This window comes from Genypterus blacodes, unplaced genomic scaffold, assembly GCF_046128005.1.
Source record: "Genypterus blacodes isolate CSIRO-AG114 ecotype Tasmania unplaced genomic scaffold, CSIRO-AGI_Gbla_v1 ptg000021l_1, whole genome shotgun sequence".
In the NCBI taxonomy this organism is placed as follows: domain Eukaryota; kingdom Metazoa; phylum Chordata; class Actinopteri; order Ophidiiformes; family Ophidiidae; genus Genypterus; species Genypterus blacodes.
Window position 1 is genome coordinate 4,641,071 of NW_027466834.1, and position 23,340 is coordinate 4,664,410.

The 23,340-nt window shown below is 42.8% G+C and overlaps 4 protein-coding genes and 1 long non-coding RNA gene across 6 annotated transcripts; 1 reads left to right on the forward strand and 4 right to left on the reverse strand.

Annotated features, from left to right (window-relative positions):
• Positions 1–283: 283 nt before the first annotated feature.
• Positions 284–8,535, reverse strand: cpt1b (carnitine palmitoyltransferase 1B (muscle)). The gene is made up of 19 exons (XM_076142178.1): positions 8,438–8,535; positions 7,266–7,421; positions 7,036–7,175; positions 6,747–6,918; positions 6,547–6,648; positions 5,986–6,123; positions 5,825–5,902; positions 5,617–5,724; positions 5,350–5,434; positions 4,802–4,997; positions 4,411–4,596; positions 4,152–4,257; positions 3,911–4,027; positions 3,635–3,799; positions 3,379–3,513; positions 1,780–1,932; positions 1,531–1,644; positions 1,343–1,435; positions 284–1,238 (listed from the first exon to the last, which is right to left on the reverse strand). The coding sequence occupies exons 2-19, from the start codon at positions 7,404–7,406 to the stop codon at positions 1,113–1,115; spliced, it is 2,355 nt and encodes a 784-aa protein (XP_075998293.1). The 5' UTR covers positions 7,407–7,421; positions 8,438–8,535; the 3' UTR covers positions 284–1,112.
• LOC142991966 (uncharacterized) lies at positions 1,741–5,458 on the forward strand. Of its 2 annotated transcripts, XR_012961011.1 has the most exons (4): positions 1,741–1,793; positions 3,381–3,524; positions 3,886–4,041; positions 4,184–5,458. It is a non-coding gene; the product is annotated as an uncharacterized LOC142991966 (long non-coding RNA). The 2 variants fall into 2 exon arrangements; XR_012961010.1 differs by having other exon boundaries at positions 3,886–5,458.
• A 309-nt stretch (positions 8,536–8,844) lies between the features above and the next one.
• On the reverse strand, positions 8,845–12,067 carry LOC142992106 (kelch repeat and BTB domain-containing protein 13). Its single transcript, XM_076142403.1, has 8 exons — positions 11,603–12,067; positions 11,334–11,522; positions 11,050–11,234; positions 10,400–10,754; positions 10,161–10,306; positions 9,911–10,065; positions 9,674–9,831; positions 8,845–9,578 (listed from the first exon to the last, which is right to left on the reverse strand). Exons 1-8 carry the CDS (start codon positions 11,873–11,875, stop codon positions 9,396–9,398), a joined length of 1,644 nt encoding a protein of 547 aa, XP_075998518.1. The 5' UTR covers positions 11,876–12,067; the 3' UTR covers positions 8,845–9,395.
• A 401-nt stretch (positions 12,068–12,468) lies between these two features.
• On the reverse strand, positions 12,469–19,552 carry chkb (choline kinase beta). Its single transcript, XM_076142375.1, has 11 exons — positions 18,975–19,552; positions 18,561–18,669; positions 18,358–18,471; positions 18,026–18,159; positions 17,492–17,596; positions 16,319–16,377; positions 15,587–15,674; positions 15,370–15,478; positions 14,220–14,320; positions 14,049–14,130; positions 12,469–13,942 (listed from the first exon to the last, which is right to left on the reverse strand). The coding sequence occupies exons 1-11, from the start codon at positions 19,448–19,450 to the stop codon at positions 13,886–13,888; spliced, it is 1,434 nt and encodes a 477-aa protein (XP_075998490.1). The 5' UTR covers positions 19,451–19,552; the 3' UTR covers positions 12,469–13,885.
• Positions 19,553–20,533: 981 nt separating this feature from the next.
• LOC142992109 (zona pellucida sperm-binding protein 4-like) lies at positions 20,534–23,320 on the reverse strand. The gene is made up of 8 exons (XM_076142405.1): positions 22,398–23,320; positions 22,112–22,296; positions 21,929–22,026; positions 21,574–21,731; positions 21,302–21,494; positions 21,025–21,211; positions 20,868–20,943; positions 20,534–20,710 (listed from the first exon to the last, which is right to left on the reverse strand). Exons 1-8 carry the CDS (start codon positions 22,852–22,854, stop codon positions 20,619–20,621), a joined length of 1,446 nt encoding a protein of 481 aa, XP_075998520.1. The 5' UTR covers positions 22,855–23,320; the 3' UTR covers positions 20,534–20,618.
• Positions 23,321–23,340: the final 20 nt, after the last annotated feature.

Here is a 23,340-nt window from a genome sequence, read left to right on the forward strand (position 1 = left end):
GTTTATTCACTTTGTACAGTTATAAAGCTTTGTTTTAGTTCATTGTAACAGATGCCTTGAAAGAAATTGGGAAGTATGAGCAGGTTGTTTTTTATTACTTTGACTTTTTGTATTGTCCCCACCTTAACTAATAAATATTCAAAGACGATTTTCCCGCCCGCTGTTTGGGAGCCATGTTGATCGGAGTAGAATAGCAGGTAGACCTATGTGATCTGGTGTGTGTATATATATATAAATGATTAGACACACACCCCTCAGGAGATACACTTTTTATTTTCCCATTCCCACCCATCATATATGTAATATGTATAGCATTTGCATTTTAGGATATCAAAATGTGCCTCTAAGAAACAACTAAAGGCCTCCTTGTTGCCTTTTTTCAGGCTCCAGTGCATGAAGTTCTGCCCTCATAGTTTCAGAATGTTTTCAGGAGGGAAGTCCGACTTCAAACTCCATTTATTTCTTTGTGTACATTGTGATTCTTCAGTCACCACATGCGAGGCCTTTGTAAATGTTCCCAGTAATATCAAAATCAAGATATAAACCTCCAAAATAAATTGCTGTTACAATAGTGATCTTCTGCCTTTTTACTACTATTAGAAATTCCCACCATTTCTCATGCAGATGTGTACAACAGACTGCTACTGGAGAACTGAAAAGATTCACACATCTACTGGTGTTACTATCTGGGTGTGTATTTTTAATCAAAAATAACAAAACACCTATTAAGTTCTGCCAAATGCATAAATACTGGCAAAAAACAACTGTTTAGATTTTCCAAACATACAATACTGGATTTCTCGGGTAGATATATTTACATGTTCACATATGCACATATTGACAGAAAAGGTTCATATCTTTATATATAAATAAAAAGGAGAAACACTAAGTTTGCCGTCATTCAAGATTACAGTACAAGCAGCTGTACAATAGTTAAAAGTACAATATTTAAATAGACATAACTTAGTGGAGTGAAACAATTCATTTGTCGGACAGAGCGGAATGACTGTGACCCACCAGAGAAATAACATCTGTCACCTGCAGGGAATTTGATCGACCCAACATTTCAGGCAAACACCTGCAGGTGAAATCCTGCCCTCCATCCCACAGCATCACGGCTTTGTCCCATTTTCCATTGGCTTCGTCTGCTCCGCTGTCTTCTTATCATTTTCAGGCCTGAAAAGTGCTTGGATATCAACCATGGCCCCCCGAATGTTCTGACCAAACCGGCTTGAGTCCTGCAGGTGAGGCAGAAATGTGATATTTTTAAAGGAGCTTTAAAATGTGCTAAAGTGCTTGGACAGATTGATTCACAATATGCAAGCTTGTTTTGTGCTCTTACTGTGGCAGAGCTGGAAAACTTGCAGGAGATGTGGAATGTGATGAGGTTCTCCCCAACGATGATATAGGACACGCCATAACCATCATCAGCCACCTGGGGTCAGACAAGAGATGTTATTTCATTTCACATCTTTAACTACAGAACAGACTGCCCTCAGCTCTGAAATACACACTAACTATTGAACTCACTGGGCCAAATCCACCACCGGCCCCGACATATTTCGGGAACTTGTTGATGTCGACTAAGTTGAGCTGCTGCTGAGGAGTCTGACTGGTGGACAACTTCCAGGGCTCCGAAAGCACCTGGAGACCAAACAATAGAATTTTCATTAGACATTTCCTTTGTCATAGAAAATGACATAGAAGAGTTGTACACATATTGATAATAAGGTTAAATCCATGCTGTACATGCGGCCACATAACCACCGTGGCACTTACCTGCTTAAGGAATGGTGAGTCCACACCAAGGTACTTTGACATGATGTAGAGACAGAAGAGGTGTCGGTCGATACCAGAGCCTGTCATGGCCAGGCGATACATGTTCTGATGCTTATCTGCCGCCTTCCGGAATAGTGCCAGTTTTTCTGCGTTCTGATGACAGAAAACACAAATATAGCAGATATATGCAGATAAACTTCACCCTAAAGTTAACTGTATTTTCTTCATCCCACAACAGAATTGCATTTAGGTCTCCACATAAAATAGATATGTTCTTGCGTAATGTGAGAGGCAGGTTAACACACCAGATAATCAAGAACAGGGTCAGAGTCCACAGCGCTGATCGGCACACACATAGCCTCTAGGTCTGGTTGACCAAGTCTCAGGAGGCACAGTGTGACCTCTCGCACAGTGTGACCTCTGACAATGTGACCTCTCATTGTGTGTACTGTACATGTACTTTAGGTCACTGATAACATGGAAATGTCTTTTGAAATCAAATATATTACAAGTAAACGAGTGCTCTAAATATATTGAGGTTCTTTAAAACCCTTCTCTGGAATCAAATTGTTTGACTGTTATCTAAAGCATAAAGTATAAATTTTCAATTATTTTTGTGTCACACCTTTAGTCTGACTCAAGTCCATCGCACCACCACAAATTTTTCCATTCATTTTGTAATTTAGGGCCAAAAGGCTTTGTTTACATAAAATATACCGTATTTTTGAGTTTAAAAAAATAAAATGATTTTTTTTTTTAGTATTTGATATGATCTTTACTATTTGACATGAACCGGAGTAGAATATGTCAACGTTTAGTGAGGGTGCTGTTTTTTAATTTTTTTAATTTTTTGAATGGCAGCAAATACTAACACCTATTGTCCTCTGGGGTCAAATTGACCCCAAAATGGTTTGACTGTTATTTGAAGCATTTAAGTATAAATTTTCAATACATTTTGTGTTACACCTTTAGTCTTACTCCAGTCCAACCCATCACCACAACAATTTCCCTTAATTTTAGAATGTAGGGCCAATAGAGCTTGTTTACATAAAAGTAGGTAAAGTAAGGCAGGGATTTGGGCTTCTGCCGCCCCCAAAAAATGCATGTTCCATGGACCTGGCATCGCATGCTGCCCATACCTCTTGTTGTTGTCCCATTATTAAATAACCATTGCTTGACCACACACATCAAACATACAAGATCAAAGATGTGTTGTAAAGCAGTATGGTGTGACTTTTTCCCCTATTACACCACTGTGTGCTCCAGGGCCATTTTTACCCCAGGAGTTATAAAATTCAATAAAACACCCAAAATTCAATCAAATGACTTCAAATTTCTTCTCATCACGAAGAGCATTGTGTCAAACAACCCCTATACATTTCAGACCATTTGATGAAAGAAAACACATTTTATCAACTTTTTTAGTCCAGTCCAGTCCTAAGGGTCAAATTGACCCCAAGAACAATACAAGGGTTAAGAATGTGATGGATTCTCTTCATCCTTGTTGGAGTTCAATCCTTACAAACATGTTTCAGATTCAATGCTCATGTTGTTTTGTGCTCTTGTCCTGAGTTGCTTGTGTGTGTGTGTTCTGCTTACAGTGGCACACTTGTCCTCCATGGCTCTAACGAATGCGACAGCCTCAGGGGTGCAGGAGCGCACTGTCTCTGTCCGCCCGTCCCTGAACATGCGGGTCATCGATGACTCGTACGTCAGACAGAACACACCCTGGTCCTGTGAGGCAGGTGGGTTATCATAAATTTAATCTTACTAAACAACAGCGAGCAGTGACATCAGTAATTCATCAACGCAGCGCGAGTTCCGAAGAAGAGAAAACAGATGATGACGTATTTACCCTGAACTGAGCCAGCTGCAGGGCCAGCTGAATAAAAGCATCGGGGCTGGTCCTGCACTTCTTAATCAGGCCTTTCCCAAACTCAGTAAACAAATAGCCGTGGAAGTCCACGTCATCTGCTATCTGCTTGGCAAACTGATAGGAAGTCTCAATGACCTCTTGGCACTAATGGAGGAGAAAACAAAGGAATGAATTGGTTAGTTTATATATTTCACAAAGCAAACTAAATTATTCTATTGTGTCTGTATCAGTGGTAATAAAGGACTTCGGCTGCACCTCCTTTGGTATTTGCCACTGCAGTCGAGAAGGATGAGGCAGGCCTTTGTTGACGTCCCCTTTGCAGTGTCCCTCCTCTGTGTAGCCAAGATGGAAGCAGTCTGTTGCGAGGACAAACTACACAAATGCAGGTAGAAGAATGGCAACTGAAAAACAAGTTGCTTCACTAAAAAGTGTTGCTTTAATGATCTCTAAATTGTACTGTAGCTCTTAATATGCTAATCCTTTAACATTTTCCTACCTCCCACATATGTCCCACAATTGGCGCATCAGCCCAAGAATGTTCAGCATTCACACCCATTTTTCCATTTTGATAGGAGATCAAGGTGAAAGACTTGTCAAACCACCTGTGAGAGAATTATAAAGGGAAGGGATTATTACGGAAACACACTTACATCTCCAATGCAATAAATCTACTGCCACAAACAACCAAGTGACATTTTCATCAGCAAGAGCACCGCTGCCAGTAGCTGAGGGCTTCTTGAGACTCTGCGGCCCACCTGTCGTAACATTTCCCATGAAGCAAGGACTTGGCGTAACTGTCGAGTGACCTCGTCTTTGTGGGGTCATAACCCTGCGGCTCATCGTCCAGCGTGAGGAAGAATGCAGCCGACTCGATGGCATCAATAGAAGCTTTGTTAGCTCCATGGCCGAAATATTTAATCCGAGCCTGAGCCCAGGGGACTCTACAGAAACAGAAGAACATTCAACATGCTTATTTCCATAGAGGCTACATGTGAGTGAAAGAGTGTGTGTGTGTGTGTGTGTGTGTGTGTCTGTGTGTGTGTGTGTGTGTGTGTGTGTGTGTGGTGTGTGTGTGTGTGTGTGTGTGTGTGTGTGTGTGTGTGTGTGTGTGTGTGTGTGTGTGTGTGAGTGAGTGAGTGAGTGTACCTATTTCCTGCAGTCAGAGCAGCTAATTTCAGTTCTCCTGGCTGGGGTTCACTTGTGTCATTCAAGATCCTCTGAAACTGCATCTCGAGTTCACTGGGAAGGAGGTGGCGCCCCCCGGTGTACAGCCACACTTTGAAGAACCTGCCCTTGTTGTAGACAACCAGGTGCTTACGGTCAGTCAGATGCTGCACAATATCTGCAGGGAGAGGTCAGAGAGGAGAAGTAGGAGAAAATATAGCAACAAACAAACAAAGGTTAAAGGTTGGAAATAATTAGAAGGACTATAACTTTAAGAACCAGCTCGCACTAATGTTTAGACATACAATACACGCATCAGTATTGCCTAAACATCTACATTTGTGCACTTTAGTTAACTAGAGTTGTTAGTTAACTGAAAAGTGATGGACTTTGTCTCCACCAGCTGAGTGAAAACATCACAGGGGTCAAAGGTGCATAGAGCAGCAGTTTTCCACCTTTTGGGATTAAGTGCTGCTGATCTGCTCTCGGCATGGCGCCCGCTTCAACTGTTTGTTTGTTGTAGTGCTCACCTGTTTCAATGCCGGGGATGCGGGTGGTGTTAAACATCCTCTCCATCTGAGTGGAGCACATAGGGACGGTGCCCAAAGCCCTCAGCTGAGACGCAGAGAGAAAATGAGGTCGTCATTAATCGTCGTTATTCAGTAAATGAGAGAAAAAACAAGAATCCAGCATTGTTGCATGAAAAACATACTATAAACTATATAAATTATAATATCTTTGGATGGGCAGTTGAATGAAGTAATAAGTGTTGTGGTTAGTATAGAGTCATGCCTCACCGGTGCATGTTCCCCTCGCTCCAGTTTGCGTCTGTACTGCAGCATGGCGTGGACCACATTCCCTGCCCGCGCAGTCTGTCGGTGTGTCGGGGTCAGGTACAGCAGGTCCTATCACACAAATACAAATCACGTCAAACTGTAACAAAAGCAGAACTCAAATAAAAGGCTCACAATAAATGACAAGTAAGTAATGAGTAATGAAACTTACCATTATATAGAAGTTGCTGTTGACCATGATGGGACTCCTGCTCCTGAGGTAGATGTACTCCTCCCACCAGTCACTTACCTACAAGGTACATTTACAATGGTATAAATATACTGTATGTACTTCCATTGTTGTAGCTAATCTCCTCTTCTGTGACTACTCACATAATTTGTTGCCCACCAGGACTTTAGGATCAGGTATCTCTGAAGTAGGGGTGCCTTTGAATCTTTAAAGTCACTGGCCAAAATCTCCATTCGCTTATACTGCTCGCTGTCCAGCAGAGGACGGACCGACTCAAGGTACTGTGAGAAAACAAGACATGAACGTTGCATTAGGTTGAGAGCGGATCAGAGAGAGTAAATCTGCATTTAAACAGGTAGATTTAGATATGTATGTTGTTATGGTGTTAGAAATCAGCATTTTTAGCCTGTATTACTATTATTGTTATTCACTGACATGCAGCTGACATGTGGTGGGGTGGGTGAGCTGCAGCAGTGAGCAGAGTTGGCATGAGGCTATCAGCGGGCAATAGTGACAGCTGGGGTCAGGTTATGAAAGGACACCCTGATTGGATGTTATTTATCATCTGCTCCTGTCAGCTCGTGTTTAAATGAGTGTGAATGAAACAGCTGACAGCAAACCGGTTAATGCAACCCTGACTTCGGTGGTCTGTCTGAACAATAAGGTCACGATTCTGTATAATATCCTGATAAATCCAGCCTCACCCTGCTGATGGTGTCTTCTACACTGGGAACAGGGAGTCTGGGTAAGGACGCCTGGAAGCTGTAGAGCAGAGGTCTGCGTCCAGAGAACATCTTCACCAGGCTCTGGGAACAAACACACATCACCAAAATCACATATATTGTCCAACAGGAATTAATTACACTCTAATTCTCTGCAAAGATATACAGACTGACTGACATACCAACCACATTTTGGTTGAGGTGGTCATTTTTCCATGGGATTCAAAAATCCATCCGTGGTAGGAGAGCAGAGCTTTGAGGGTGTATCTCAGGAGGTAGATGAGGAACAGCCACAGTCCGGTGGCGAACAGGATGGCACTCAGCACTGCTCGCATCTGCACTGACATGTAGCCTCTGCTCAAAGAAGGACACAAAGCTGTCCTTAGCTACGATGTCCACCACACGGTAAACAAACCTGAACCATGATTAGTGGATGATATGAAGATATTGTCCTTGCAGGGGGTTGCAAACCTTTGTGGTAGGTTGTCCTTGATGCTCTCAATCATTCCTAGAGAAGGATCCACACGGATGTACAGGGTGCTCATCATGGCGATCACAACTATTAACCAGCTGGATGGACTGGCAGGGTAGACTCCAGCCAAAACTCCATTCTGAGGAACAAACAACAACAGGGTTCACCATGTTTAATAATCAATAATCTGTCCCGATACCCAGAGATGGAACTGTGTGGATCATGGTACCTTGAATTGTATGGCTCGCTTCTTCCATGCGGTCACTCCTGACAGGTAAATGTTTTTGATGACCTCCTCACTGAGCTTTAGGTCCACACCATCTGGGCGCACAGTGAACTGGAAGCCCACCGCCTGATGCGCCTCCGCCATCTCAGCACAGTGCGACTGTGGAGGGGGTTTCGTTGTCATTGTTTATGTGCGTTCATACATATTTGTCCATATCTGATACATACTAATATTAGAACACATTATGACACAATCTTATTCTTTATGATGGATGAAAAACTTTTCCAATCATTTTAGCATGGTTGACCTCAGTTTTGTCCAACTAACTAATTAGTTAGTTGGTCAAATGCTAGTAATGCTAGTAATGCTAGTGGAAAGTACAATACCATTACAAGAATGACCTAAGCTGTAATTCTCTAAACGGTGTCTTTGTGTACATAGACATTGTTCAGCAGTTGTCAGGTTCACTGGTTGCCTGTAATGTTTAACCGGACTGTGATGAAGGAGGCTCAATGACATCCCAGATCAAGAACTATTATAAAGAAGAGAAAAATTGAAAAGTTGTTAGTTTTGTAATATCCATGAGCTGGAGACTTCCTCTTCATAAATCTCTGTATGTTATGACGTTTCTGACGGTTCTAGGATTTCTTTTTCCAAGTCATGTGACTGGACAGTCTCCAAGTCGGACAAAGGTCGGCCGCCAGATATAGCAGCACAGGCAGCATGTGCTCAGTCCACAGATGGGCATGAAAATATAAACACAGAGCACAACCCACATTAGCGTTGTCTGTTTATCTCTCATAAAACCCTTAAACGCCTGCTACATACAATGATCCCTGCACGTCTTTGTCATGCAAACAGTATGTGATATTTCCATAATAGGCAAGTCTAGCAAACAGTGTTTATTCAGACTCTAAAGCTAAAGTGTCACCAAACTAACAAAGTCACAACATTGACCTCACATTTATAGATGACTAAATTATGCAATCGACACCAATGAATCCTATGAAATCTTCAGTACAATCATTTCTTCTCAGACTTTCTTTCAAACTAGTTTTGGGGCAGAACAATTGAAAATAAAACACTGATAGACACGGAAATCCTCAGATAACTATGCTATATATGCAGAACCCAGTGTGATGCAAAGACTTATATATATATATAGTGTATTTTACCTTCGTTGAAGCAGAATCAGGATAATCCACACAGCTGTGACTTTGGTTTTGCAAGGAGCGCAATCCTCCTGTGAGCTCTGTGTGTGTGTGTATGTGTGTATGTATGTGTGTGACTCCACTGCCCTTGAGGAGTCTTTCCTCAGGTAATGAAAGCAGAGCCTCAGTCGCTCTGCAGCCCCCCCACCCCCCTTCTCTATTGTAACAAGACACCACTCTCATGCTGCCTGTAACCTCAGGCGCCTGCTGACATCACTGGCAATGCAACTGGGACCAATAGCACCAATTAGGATGTAAATAAGAATACTTTGACATTTCCCTTCACCTGCTCAGAGGGCAGCAGCTCAGTCACAACAGAAGATACGAGAAGGAGATCTACATTTTTATTCATTTATTACATTTTTGCAGGTCCTTACATGCAGAATAGCAGCAAAAATACACTGGGGTCATGTGTTTGAGTCAAACCAAGCCTGGCTGAGAATATAAATATTTTAAATAATCCTGCATATCACCTCATGTTTGAAAAAGACTGTGTTTAGCTTGATGTTTCAGTGTCAAGTGATGAGTGTGATCATATTCATTTCCATTGAACTGTGCTTGTCATTAAGAATTGTGTAATGTAAAGTGATGGGTAAACTATAATAACAATACAGAGAAGCCTGCTGATACAGAGAGAGCGAGAGAGATTCTGACAACAGGAAGTTCTAACTAAGGCGCTCTATAACTGACAAGATCACATTCTTCATCTGTCCACAGCGGGGAGGTTAGAGGTTCACATGATGAGTCAGTTCGTATGAGTGGACAGTGCGAGACAATATAGAGCACTGTGTTGTTGAGTGGAACGTCTATCAAAGGACAGCTATACCAAGTCCAGAGTTTTTCAGGATCAATGAATGAATCAAAGGACTGGTGAAGTATTTTGAACACGTCACGAGATAAAACAAATGAATAAAATGTTAAATTAAAAGTGAAGTTGAAATATGGCCTCATAGCGTGTGGGGACAGGGAGAGGAGGAAGGATCCTCAGGGAGAGTGTGTGAACATCCAGACTTACAACAGTGTTGTGCTGTATACTTGGCACCAGAACCTGGTCGCCTAAAACGGTCCCCTGTCCGACCAACGCCACCTTCTCTGCCCTCTGCACCTGAAGGAGAAAGATCAAATACGTTTGATGGATTTTCATGATTTCAATCTTTTTAATGATCACAGCCTCAGTTTGCTCTTACTGCAGATTTGTACCTTTCCCCATTTCTGTGACTGCACACAGAACGACGTGATCACATTTTCAGAGTTGTTCCCACCAATCACAAGCAGCTTGTCAGTGGCACCCAGGAAGTAAAGTGTGGGGAGGTCTGCGTCAGCTCTGGTCAGGGTGGGAAGCAGCTCCGTCCACGAGTCTGAAGAACAGAGAGAACTTAAGGAAGTGCTGGAAGCTATTTTCCGACATTCAAATGCAGATCTGCTGCTCTGCCTAACCTTGCCTGGTGTTGTACTGCAGAAGCAATTTCTCTCCTGTCCTCAGGATGTTCCCCAACACATAGAGGCAGTGTCCAAGGCTGGTGGCGAGGGGCACATCGTGGGACAACGACACGGTGAACTGGAAGTCTGTGAGTGGCAGTGAGGATGCAAACCTAAGACAGAGATTATGCTCAATGACAAACGCAGCCAAAAGAAACGGAGGCCGAAGAATATCTGTGGGTATTACAGTGACAGAGGGGAGACAAACCTCCACGTGTCCTCCCATGGATCATAGCGTTCTACAGCGGTGTAGAGAGACGTGTTGTAGTCTGGAGTCACCATGGAGTCTAAGTACCAACCTCCCACAGCGTAAATACAACCTTCACAGGCCACCGCACTGAAATGCCTCCGGCGCTGTGGATACAACAGATTGCGACAGATTTTATTAGTGATTCATTAACCACATACTGTATAAATGAACGTAAAATCTGACCATATCCACCTCACCTTGATGAGGGGAGCTGTAGCAACCCATGTATGCAAGAAAGGATTATACCTAAAGGAGGCCATTTTGAACTCCCAGCCTCTCCTTGTGCGCTCCCTGTAGCCTCCTATGATGTACAGGTAATTAAACAGGATGGCTGCAGTGAAGCACCACTTATCTGCCCTGAAAGGAAGCTGTGTAAGTGGACTCCACACACCGCTGCTGTCCTCCGGCTCGTTCAGGGTGAAGATATGACGGGCGCGTTCCGTCTCTGGGTCTTTCCAAGAATTCAGGTTCTCTTTCCTGAAGCTGCAGAGACGTTGGTCACCTTGTGCCCTCAAGTGGACCACTTCTTCTTTCTCCTCATCTCTCAGACTCCTGTGGCATGAATGCCGATTACAGTTCTAAAGCTCCAACAAAAGTAGATTTCCATCCATATGCGGCACCGGCTTCACCCGGAGGATTTCGTATAGGAAATCAGGTCTTTGCCATGAAATTGATATTTTCATAAAAAAAACATTTGGTTCCTCGTGAAAATACACATTTTGTGGCACAGAACTATTTTGGAATAAGACATCTGGGTTACAGCTGACACTTCCTACTATCAGCTCAATACATGATGATGCAATCAAAGCTTTAGGAGTTGACAGGTGAGCTCAACTCATCAACTCACCTGATGAGGTGCGGCAGCTCCAACAGGTTTCTGCTCAGGTAGGTGAACACGGTCGTCTTCAGCTCGTCACAGCAGATCTCCTGAGCCAGACTCATGTAGGACAAACAGTTCTCAGGGTTGAGTCCATGCACCAGGGCCAACAGACATTTAGACAGGAAGGCCTCAGCCAGGAGATAGTTGCTGACCTCCAGTGTCAGAGAGGGAGGGAATGCAAACAGGAGAGGGTGAGATGTTTCCTAAGCAGGAGGATCAATAGCTTATATTTTATGTCACTGTGCAATCACCTGGATGTGTCTGCCCAACTCCTCCTGAGAGACGTTAAAGTGACCATGGAAGGTAAACTCCAGCAGACTGTAGAAGACGGAGGACGGCACATGGTCCAGGAGGACGAGGCTCTCGAAGGTTTCTTTCATTCTGGATTGGGACAAGGCTCGGAAGTATTCACTGCACTCAGAAAGTCTTCCAAGATCCACCTAAAAATAATCACAACGCTGTAAACCTCCTGCACACAACAGTTTTCTAAACTAAACTCTCATTTATAAAAAAAGCTCACATGGAACGCATGTGTGCTGGTTTGGACTGTAACCAAGGTTTCCCCTCCATCTCCACAGGGATACGAGCGAAGTGCCTCGTTGGTTGTCCACTCCTCTACCTCATCTTGGTACAATGCTCTACCTGTGATACCTGGAGATGTTGTCAAAGTGGGAGAAGCTCCCCAAAGTCTCACAAGAACATCTTTCACCCATGAGCACATCCACTGGACAAGCATCACTAAACACCGACTGAGAGGATTCATTGCACGTAGCAGAAAGTGCTTGTTTGTCATATCTGCACCAGCTGTAATTTGATTTGTCAAAACTCTTAAAGGTTAGAGATTCTTCTTTGCGTCTCATGCACAAGGATTCAAATGTTTATTCAGAACAGGCAAAGGTAAAAGAATCCATCTGAAGAAGTCCAAACAAACTACTGCAGTGAACAGTCCCTTTAGTTCACTTATTACCCACTTGGCTGCATTTCCTTCCCTGAGCTCTCCCCGTCATGCACCATCTGACCAACAGACAGTGCAGAAAGCACTGTCTGTGCTAACAGACGTCTGTGCTAACAGAAACAACATGGTCAAACACACAAGCCAGCTGAGGCAGAGCACCAAAAGCACTAATCTTCAGAATTCCTTTAGTTTGTTCTGACAGGAGAGTGAATCGTCCCTCGGCTCTCTGAGCTGCGTAGTTACTTTAGGTTGGTCTATTCCTGGTACACGGAGGGGTGGGTGTGTGTGTGTGTGACACACAGTCAGGCCTCTGAGCAGACACGTGACTCATCACAAGACCCTTAAAACTGTTCAGACACATGAACGGTATTTAATATGCATCACTGAATGGAATATCTTCCACACTGCCAATAAAAGGAAGAGTCCACAGATTTGAATCAAGTACATTTATTAACCTTTCAAATATACATGTTTTTACTAGTCCCAAAAAAAGTGAGAATGGTGCAATACATTCTAAATGTTGGACGCAAACAAACTGTATACTTCCTACAGTTGTGCAGAAGAGGCACAGTTACGTAGATGTGTTTATGTGCGGAATATGGAAGAAGATGCATTCAATGCTACATAGTCCTGAAAATGAAATAAAAGCCAGTTAAATACAAGATGAAATGAAGATCCCATGTCACATACAATTAAGAGGGAAAGAGGTGAACAAAGTCCAACAGAATACAGCAATGGTTCTTGACCAAAAACAGGAGAAATATATACCACTTCAATACATCATTGACAAATGATTACAAACAATGATATTATGATAAAATATGAACAGAATTGGTTATAAGTACACAAAAAAATGTAGAATTAATTACTCCAATACATCTAAAAGTGAGAAACTTCATCAACTTCCACTTGTAAATGAACAACTTGCTCGATAGTCCATTGAGTATAAAATAGCCCTCATTCAAAAATGGTGTAATGAAGGTCTTGAACCTCATCTTTCCATTGTAATGAGTGGTGGAGCAGTTCATCATGTGCATGGGAAGCAAGTGATTGAACCAACATGCAGAACATTTGACCAAGAATCTTCAGTTCGTTTCTTATCTACCTGATTCGTCAGCTTTTATTCCGTGCAGTCTGATGCAAAACTAATAACGCAGGAGGAATGTGGTAAAACAATTAATCACACAGAAGAATGTCACCCATACTAAGTCTCACACACTATATGCTGTGCTTTTTCTCTTCGATAACCATAATGACCATTACAGTAAGATTTACTGTGAGATTCGCAAATTGGAAATCTCACCGACATCCACATATAGAGAACACACACACAGGGACCATATTCAGAGTTGACTGATTGACTTTGAGGGACATTTGAACTTTTAGTGCCAATACACGTCCTTGTGGGCTGATTCTTCCTTCACGGAGATCTGCGACTTGAATTCATCAGTTTACAATCTCATCTTGTCATAAAATGACTTCACTGGAGGAAACCACAGCATCAAAATGTGAAAAATATTTCAGAATAATCCACTTTGCTGCCATTTCTCTCATTTCTCTCATTTTTTGGACCCTTGTACTTACTACGTAAGTGCTTACTAAATTGAATTATGTGGATTTAAACGCATTTTGCAATATATGCATGATACAAACCGTGTTCAGAGATAATACGTTCCCTTCACTAACCATTACATTACATCCGGTTCCCAAGCGGAAGCACTACCCACTGAGCCACTGCCTCCCAACTGTAATGCGGTGGACCAGAACTGCGGAGGTGCACATCTTTTCCAGTGGTACATGCGAAAAAGAAACAATTCACGACGTTCCCGATTGCCTGAGAGGTGGAATTTATGAGAAGAGCTTTTTCTGCTTGAGGTAGGCTTCAAAGCGACACTGGGCGTAGTCCTGCAAAAACAAATGTTAAAACAACTGACTTCAAACTGTATGAGGCGAGGAATGCTGAGCGTTTATCAGCCGAGCGAACGACAGAGCTGTGCGTCTTCCTACTTACCATGTATCCAAACTCAATCTTGGATATCTTGGCTTGAATGATGGACCAGAGCCCCCAGAGGAAATGTGATGCCAATGCATACCTGCAAGGCACACGCAAGCAGGAGGTGAACAGAGTGTGGTGCTCCTGATGATGGTACACAATATTCATTCCATATCCATGGTGTGTTACCTATTCGCTTCTAAGATCATGTCCTCCTCCTCCTGTGTCTGGTCCTCGGGCGCCTCTGACCCGCCTCTCCGCTCGGCCAAATAACTGCGGATAAAATGAAGCTGCAAAACAAAATGAAGGGATTTATGAAGGTGCTTACAGTATGTAGTGAGTTACATTCTCTGTGATTTCAGATGTATTTACTTGATTACAACCTTCAGATATACCTGAATTGGAACAAGAATACAAACTTTACATTATAGCCGTTTCACTGCATTCATCGTTTTTAATCATTGAAATCAATTAGCTCCAATATCCAAAATCACATTGTTACACATTTATGTGAACAATTGCCTGGGTTTATATTGGTAGAGGATCGTGTCATATCTAAAGACCAACCAGAGTCCAAACAGAGAAATCCCTTTGATGATCGAAACCTCTGAAGTGATCAAATGGACTGAGAACTTCAGATTCGGCTGAGTAATGAGAATAAAGCACCAACATTGTTCAGCGTTGACCACCATAACTCAAGCCAAGCTCTTTACAATGTTAATTAGTTAATAACATAATAAATCATTACATTACGATCATTTGGCAGACGCTTTTATCCAAAGCGACTTACATTACATTACCACCCTTCGCAGAGGGGGGAGCAGTTGAGGGTTCGGTGCATTGCTCAGGGGCACCTCGGCAGGGGCTCAAACCGGCGACCCTCCGGTTCCCAAGCAGAAGCACTACCCACTGAGTCACTGCCTCCCGTATACAAAATCATTTAAATCAACCGAGTCAATACGTGTTCATGGTTTTGTATGGCACCAGCAGGGGGCAGTATCTCCACAGGGGAAAGGTTGCTTTATTTCATACTGTATGGGGAACAGCAATATGATATCCTGCATGAGCAACAATACATGAAACGCTCTCCTCCCTCTATGGTAAATCTGATTCACATTAACAACTTCTACCACTAGATGGCACCATGGAGGCCGGAAAGGTAAGCCTGGCTACCAAAGGCTGAAAGTGAGAAGGAATACATGAAATCAAGTGTGCATCGGCAAGTTAATAAACAATAATAATAATAATTTTAGGAAATTGACTATATTCAATTAAAATTGTGTCAAAGGACGGAGAGATTTGCAGACAGTTTATTAGGCTGTAAGGTGCTCAAACAGACCTGCTGCTCTCTGGTGGGGTAGTTCTCTGGCGTCGCCTTGTAGAAGGGCCACTCGTTATAGGTGTAGTCGTACATCCACTCAACAAAGTGGTTTCCAAAGTCAAATCCCCTAGTATCCAAAACAACACCCAGCATGAACTTGTGTAAACAACAAATGACTCAAGTTACTGTTATCTTCACAAAACCAATTTTTGTTTGGCTGGGTGTCCACCCTTACCTGTAGTTATAGCTGCTGTACTCAAAGTCTATCAGCATGAGCCTTTCTAAGGAGTTACCATCCTTGTCTTCCAGGATCAGAATATTCCCTGCGAAGGACAAAAGGAGATAAGACACACTTTCTGATCTGCTCATGTTACACATAACAACAACAACAGTACTACTACCACTAATGATAATACTAATGCTACTACTACTACTACTACTACTACTACTACTAATAATAATAATAAAACACTCCCTATGTCATCCTCAGGATCTCAGTGATGCTGATTTTGGTAGACTGGTGCATAGCACATCTAACAAAAGGTGTGTTTATGGTTTGACATAACATGAAAAACTGTAATTAATTTGCTTTTAACAGGAAAAACCGTGTTTCCACTACTGTGACAAAACACATGTAGTGCTCAGACTAGTAAATAGACATACTGTAAGCGTACACACACTGTGTGTTTAGGCCGGTGTGAATGAGCAGAATATTAATAGTATGCAAAGTTCTCAAGTTTGCACTATGTCACTGGAGTCACATTTCCCTGCACATACACGAAGGGAGGAACTCAGCAGCCAATTTCTACTGAAAGCATGTTGTATATGAATATGAGCCACTATAAATATCTACAACTCAGCCAAGCTCTTTACACTTGAGTAAAAGTCTCCTGTAAGAAATGTGACAGCGAAGCCAGCGGGCGGATCAATCAGGACTAAGATAGAGACATGATAGGTTTCTTTTTACCTTCCTGTATGTCGTTGTGGCAAAACACCACCGGCGATGGAGTCGCTGCCAGCAATGCACTGTTATAGACACAAGAGCCAAGAATGATAACCATATATTATATTGGATAATTACAATTTAGGGGTGGTAAATGGATACAATACAGACTAACATGAACATTTTCCTCATTAGGCTAAGTCTGGCCTCCACTGAGCCTACATGCGTGAACTAAAAAGCCATTATCTATAATATATACATAATAGTTTTATGTGTGGAACTGGAAGACAGATAATGTAGAAGAGCGAACAACGCGATAGGCGACCTTTGAACCTCACGCCACGCCGCTGCCCCGGCCATACGAGTACATGGTACATCTTCAGGATAGTTATTTCCTCAACAGATAAACAACAAACAATTGCGTGTTTTCTCTGTTGGTTGCCCAGCCCAGAGTGCCACGAAAGATCCAGACTGTAGTGACAGAGGAACTGGGACAAAGGTCACACACTGCACAGGGAAATGGAAGACACAGCAGGGTCTTGTATCGAGGTTCAATTTAATTGTTTGAAAATAATCTCCAGCTGGGACATTTTAGCCTTGAAAATGTAACCTAAACTTTCCTATTGAAGTAGTTTAATATTCTACTAACACTCTGAAAAGGTGCACTTCTACTCGAGCTCTAGTTATGCTCTTAGCTGTTGGTTTAGGAAGGAAATGCGCTTACGATTTCTTGTGACCTGAAGTTCTTTTATCTACCTTTGTTGAACACACTTATTGTAAGTCGCTTTGGATAAAAGCGTCTGCTAAATGATCGTAATGTAATGTAATGTAATGTAATGTTTTCCAGCCTCCTGCTTTCTCCCGGTGGCGTTATCTTGTCTGTTGGTAAAGATAGCTTTCTCCATATTTGCACTTTTCTTATCAGTTAAGCATTCAGTGTTACAAACCAGATGAGCACCCAGTCTAACTTGGCGAAATATTGTTTGATAATTGTCAAATATCACACAGTCACGAGATGGATGATCAAAATGAGTGACAATACTGACTATACAATCACAATGCTATTTGCTTTCACGGGAATTTGGACCATTTTGAGACTTGACGGCTTTGCTTTGTGCCGTTTCTCATTTGCGATGGCTGTGTGGGCACTGTGGGAGGACAGAGGGGACGCCAGGGTTTTTTTGGACCCCGACTCACCGGAGGCTCTCCAGCTCGGCAGGCAGGTCCAACTTCATCAGTTTGTTGTACTTTTTCACGTGTGCATCCCGTGTAAACCGAAGCTGCATCACTTGATCCATGTATCTGGCAGAAAACAACGACAAGACGTCAAGATGGCAGTGACCCGCCAAATGAGTAACGACAGTGACCGGTGAGCCGTCCACTGACCGGCTTTTCCCGCAATTTGAAGTTGCAAATTGAAATTAAAAACAGTAATGGAAACACCCACATTTTGAACAAAACAAAAATATTAAATATCAGACTTGGCAACTCAATGGCTATGTATGACATTGGGTGAGTTTTTTGGCTGAGTGGGCTTAATAGAACATAACATGAGTGTAATCAATCATCACTATTTGTTGCCTGTGAGTGATGCATCCTGAAAATTACATTGTGCAATTTTACGCAAAACTGGCAAGATAAGATAAGATAATCCTTTATTTGTCCCAAAACGGGGTACACAACAGAAACAGGCATAGTGATAAGGAAAGAAAGATGACAAAGTGTCCTCACTTATCAATGGTCCCAAACAACCACTTCGGCTCTTTGTTGAAGGGCATCACCATGTCATGGAAACGCGCCACCTTGGTGGCGATCTCAGCTGAGATGGACGGGTCTGAAAGTTGATGTGTGCGCATTGTTGTATTCTGGGAAAACAGACACTATGTAGTGAATTTGTCTCTTTCAATCTCTACAAATGTCAGTTATTTCACCACAAAACCTACCAGTTAATATGAATGTGTTTACAAACTAGAGCATTCCTGCTAATGAAAGCAAAAGTCAAACTCAATATCAATCTTATGGCTTGACACCCACTGATCATTAGTTTAATACAGCTGTCATACCGGAAGATACTGCTCTAGACGGCCCTGTGGGAAGATTCCGTATAGTCTTGGCCCCAAAGTCCGCTCTGCCAGGATTGCAAACATCACACTTTCCAAAACTAGGGCGTCCACGCCCTGTAAGACACAAGCATTTGTTTGTGATGAGAATGGAATTCTGCACACACTACTAATGACAGTCCCTGAATAAAAACAATGACAGAGACCTGCAAGATGGCTCCATAGATACGCAGAAGAACCTGGCGAGGTTCCTCTCCTTCGCAAGACACATGATCAGGCAAACTACACAGGTACAGCAGATTACTCAGGCCACCACTGCAACAAAAAAAGTTATTGTTATCAAACATGAAATAAACAAAAACACAAGTGAAAACAAATCTGAGCAGAGTATCACAGAGTCACAATGTTACAGAGCAGATGTTGCAATGGCAGTTGTTAAAAGATGCAATCCCACCAGTTTGGTCACGGTTCAAACAGTACACCCACCCACACAAACGTGACACAATCAACATACATTATGCACAGGCATGAGACCAGGCCTTTACAGCAGAATCCAAACACATTCAAGTTCAATGCTCAGAGACCCGGATTGCACCCTCAGTGATTGTACCCTCAGTTACCTGATAATGCCGATTTGGAAGTCCTCCTCCGGGATGGTCTTCCACGATCCAGACAAAAAGTCCTGGCACCAGTTGAACGCGCTGACCCTAGTGCCCCGGTCTACCCCCTCGGTTCTCCCATCCTTGTAATACTCAGCCTCCGAGTCGTACTCACCGCTTCCCAAAACCAGAGGACTCGGAGCTCTTAAGTACGCCGCGTTGAGGGCAGGATTGAGAGCCATCTGTTTCGCCTCCAAAACAGAAGTGGGATCCTCTGTTGTGATAGCGGGGATGCTGCTATCCGGTCCCTCTGCCCCGATACAGGTCTTCACATTTTGATCCGTCTGCATCGTGAGTTGACGGGCAAAGAGTATGGGTGCTCTGCTGCGAAGTATCGGTCTTGAACGGCAGGAGGAACTGGATAAACAACGCAGCTTGCCACCGGTAAAGCTATTTAACCGGAAGAGCCCAACATAACGGAATGGCTTGATGTGCATAGAGGGCTTCGTACGGGCAACAGCGTAGATTGTACGATCGCAATTCCGGTTAACTGTTACCGTCCTCGGTATCCGCGTGCACCCACTCAGCGCCTCAGCTGAAGTGATGTCTGCACGGTCCAATCATCATTCACTTCCGCGTTCTTACGGGACTGTCATTGGTCTGTCGCGGCTTCCTCGCGTGTGTTTCTTTACAAACCCGTGGTCTGACACATATGCCATTGGTCAACATGTGACACCGAAACGCCTTTCTTTCTATTTCTTCAATCGTCTTTAATTTTTAATTCTTTAATTTAATTTTAATTTTAAGAATTGATATAGTCGTATAGTAACTTTTCTTCTCTTTTCGCTCACCGGAAGGTGGTAAATAACAATGAAGTGGTACGCTCGAGTTTAGTGCGTTCAAGTACAACCAAAACTCGTGTGGAGTGTTACTACTGTTCTATTTTAATGAACAGAAATACGAGTAACTGTTTCGGGCATTGTTTGTTCCCAAAAACGCTTATGGCATCTAAAATTCGGACTTTCGAACGTGAATACTACTTGTATGGTTTTTCGTTACGTATTAACCAAATATCCCATCCCACCTGAATGCAGCACACACGGATTAATGGATTTGCTCTCTTCACGAGTGGGGAAAAATAAGGCAGCGGACAACTTCACGTACGCTTGCCTAAACTGAAGTCTTCTGGGTAATGTAGTTTTATTTTTTGTTTTGTGTATTACAAAGGTGTTGCAGGTGTGAGAAAGGCGTGCTTCGAGATAACGTTTGTTGTGGTTTGACGCTATATAAATAATGTTAAATGGAACAGAAATCACTGAAAATCTAATAAAATGTAACCATGGATGCAAACTTTTATGAATAATTTACAATGTGGGGCTTTGGAAAAAGTAACATCAGTGAATAGAGAAAGAAAATTACAACAACAACGATGATGATGATGATGATAACTGCATAAACGTGTTAAATATCCACCAGTATCTGATTTTCTGGATCTGCATTATGTATTATGTCATGTCACATAGTCATACATGTGTCAACTACATCTATTTAAAATTTTATGAAATCACACAACACACTTTTGGACTTGAATCTTTATTCGAAAAGTCACTTGTCCGTAAGGATTTTAAACTGAGATTCACGAGGATAAACTCTGGATGTTATAATTTATGTGGAACCTCTAATGATAATCCCTCCACTGCTAACCACAGTGGCCTCATGTCTGCTGGTCTTCCTTTCGGCACCACCAATATCTCTTCCTGCAAAGGGGATATACAGTAGCTCTGGTCAGTTTCATTCAGACCTTTGGTTAAATGGACTTTACAATCATTGTGTTGTATTTCTAATAGTCAAATAATAGACTTTATTTAAACATGGTATCTGTGGTGTTTATTTACTGAGTGTTGGTCTACTCACGCTTTCTGAAGCATCTTGGCTCACAGCTATTTGTGGCAGAGGGTTGGCATACAGCTGTGTTGCAGTGAATATACACCTGGCAAAAAAAAGGAAATGTATACTATAGATATTGTAATATTTAAAATGAAAGAGATACATACTTATTTGAGTGCTTTACCTTTTCCCTCAGGGGCATCACAGCGGGGGATTGGCCCTTAATATTGTCATTATTGTCACCAGGTTCAGCACCAACAAAAGTGAACATCTTGAAAATGAAACGCCTGTGGTGACGTGGGAAGAAGAGTCCTGATGAGGCATCCACGGGGACCAAGGCTGTCAGGTATCGGTCCTCTTGATAGGGGCAGCTGGCCAAAGTGGAGAATAGAAGGAACACTAATGAAGTTTTGACCAAAAAAATGATGATGAGCTGTTTATTTTGCAGCACTTACTCTTACCCGTCTATCAGCAAGTCCCACTGTGGAAGACTGAGAGGGTTGGGGTCACTTGTCGCCCAGCAGCGTCCAAGTGTCAAGACAAGATTGGGATCGGTCCTCTCCAGCATTCGGACTTCAGCATAAACTGGTTCTCTCAGCACCTTTACAACAGGGTAGTCCTCATCCATGTAAAATGAGGAGTAGACCACATCCTCTGTGCAAAAGAAAAGAAAACATTGTTTGGTTACATAGTAATGCTGACTGAAGAGACATAACACCACTGTCACACTAACCTTCAACACATCCCTTGCCCTGACACTGTCCATTGGCCAGTCTGAGCTCCACACGCAGAGGTCCAGGAGCTGCAACTGGGAGTAAATCTGGCAACCCCTTGATTTCAACGACAAGAGCCTCAACTGTGGTGCCAATATATCTGCACTGGACAAGGAGCCTGAAAAAAAGTGTGTACAGGTGTTATTAAAAAACATTTTTTAATGAAACAGTGGGAGAATTTAAGGCCACTTCACCAAACCTCTTTGTGATTGGACACTTTGCTGTTACTACTAAAATTATTATGATATCTTAAGCCCCACCCCACAGGTTGACCTCACAGTGGCTGTGATCAATGTTGAGGATACAAATGCCTACTCATATTGGCTGTCCCTGGTAATGGCTCCACGGTCTCCCACAGCTACTTCATAGGAGGCCATCATTCTGTTCTCATAGGTTAGAATTCCAGGCTCCTCCTACAGTAAACAACATCAACATCAACATCAAATTCATCATTAAATTCAATTCAATCCAAAACAGTGATATAGTCACAACCCTTACCATGACGACGCTGCCACAGGCAGTGACAGGAAATTGGTAGATAGCAAAAGCAGCTGTGGTGCCAACAGGACTACAGCCATCACCTTCGCCAAGAAGAGAAACTGACTCCAAGTCAATGTTGGGCAGAGTAGCATCTCTGGCCACCACCACAATGAACTGGGCATCCTTGGTGCACTGGAGAGTTACTGAGCAAAAAAACCCAGAAAGAAATGTCAGGTAGATAATGTGTAATATGTATAGCATTGCTACACAAATCAGGTCTGTAAAGAAAAAAACAAATACTTGCCAGCTTTGCCGTAATAGCACATTCGCCCATCAAAACAGCAGTTGATGGCCTCACAGTCTGAAGCAGAGGTGCCTGGAAGCCCACATTGTATCCTGTAGTTCTCTGCCACCTCACAAGTTTGAACTGGTTCTGGTAGAGGTATGACTGGCCGCTGAGGCTGCTGAGGCTGCTGAGGCTGCTGAGGCTGCTGAGGCTGCTGAGGCTGCTGAGGCTGCTGAGGCTGCTGTGGCTGCTGTGGCGGCTGAGGCCTTTGCGGCGGCGGCTGAGGCCTTTGCGGCGGCTGCAGAGGCCTTTGCGGCGGCTGCAGAGGCCTTTGCGGCGGCTGTTGCTTCGGTTTAGGCTTTTGGTAAACATACTGGCCATCACACAGACAGCCAAGCAGGGCCACAACACAAAGAGAAATCCACTTCATAGCCATCGCTTCACAGCAAAAATGACACGAAATGCTGTGAAACATTTGGTGAAAGTGTGTTGCTTTTATAAGGTAGGGTTCAGACTTTCAGTCTCTCCCATCCCATTTGCTGGCCACAGCTGCCAATCAAATGATAGAGACTTTAGACGGAGACATGAAGAGACATGTAAACATGAAGCTTTTGCAGTTTGTAGCTACACCTGCATGCAACTGACCGTCTCCAGACTGATACTGATCCAAAATAAACAATTTACAATCCGTTGGAACAATTTCAAAACAAAGTCCTTCAAAGGGTCTATAGAACCAAAGCTGTGCAGGACATACCGTATCGATTTGGTAGGCAAGATCAACAAAATAGCCCTTGTTTATCTGTGAGTGCATTTGGTCGTGGCAGAAAATTCTAATGAAACCTGATTGCGAAAACAAAAACAATGATAATTTTCTGTCGGCAACACAACTTTGCAAACACATCATTTATAACAGCGCATAATTTTCGGATTTTAATTAGAAGTTGTAAAGCGTGATAGCTTA

Bases quoted from the DNA above. Each gene is read 5' to 3' on its own strand.
- cpt1b (XM_076142178.1), bottom strand. From the start codon at position 7,406: ATGGCGGAGGCGCATCAGGCGGTGGGCTTCCAGTTCACTGTGCGCCCA. The intron at 6,649-6,746 runs GTATGTCAGTCA...GTTTGTTCCCAG, and splicing joins CCTCAACCAAAATGTGGTTG to AGCCTGGTGAAGATGTTCTC. The intron at 1,645-1,779 runs GTAAGTGCCACG...TTTGGTCTCCAG, and splicing joins ACTCACCATTCCTTAAGCAG to GTGCTTTCGGAGCCCTGGAA.
- LOC142992106 (XM_076142403.1), bottom strand. From the start codon at position 11,875: ATGACAAACAAGCACTTTCTGCTACGTGCAATGAATCCTCTCAGTCGG. The intron at 10,307-10,399 runs GTGAGGTGGATA...TTGTATCCACAG, and splicing joins CTACAGCTCCCCTCATCAAG to CGCCGGAGGCATTTCAGTGC. The intron at 10,066-10,160 runs GTTTGTCTCCCC...TCTCTGTCTTAG, and splicing joins CCATGGGAGGACACGTGGAG to GTTTGCATCCTCACTGCCAC.
- chkb (XM_076142375.1), bottom strand. From the start codon at position 19,450: ATGCACATCAAGCCATTCCGTTATGTTGGGCTCTTCCGGTTAAATAGC. The intron at 15,675-16,318 runs GTAAAAAGAAAC...TGTCCTTCGCAG, and splicing joins CCACAACGACATACAGGAAG to GGAATATTCTGATCCTGGAA. The intron at 13,943-14,048 runs GTAAGTAGGAAG...TTGTTTTTGCAG, and splicing joins AGATTGAGTTTGGATACATG to GACTACGCCCAGTGTCGCTT.
- LOC142992109 (XM_076142405.1), bottom strand. From the start codon at position 22,854: ATGTTTCACAGCATTTCGTGTCATTTTTGCTGTGAAGCGATGGCTATG. The intron at 21,732-21,928 runs GTAGGCATTTGT...ACTTTTTTTCAG, and splicing joins ACCAGGGACAGCCAATATGA to GCTCCTTGTCCAGTGCAGAT. The intron at 20,944-21,024 runs GTAAAGCACTCA...TTTTTTTGCCAG, and splicing joins TGATGCCCCTGAGGGAAAAG to GTGTATATTCACTGCAACAC.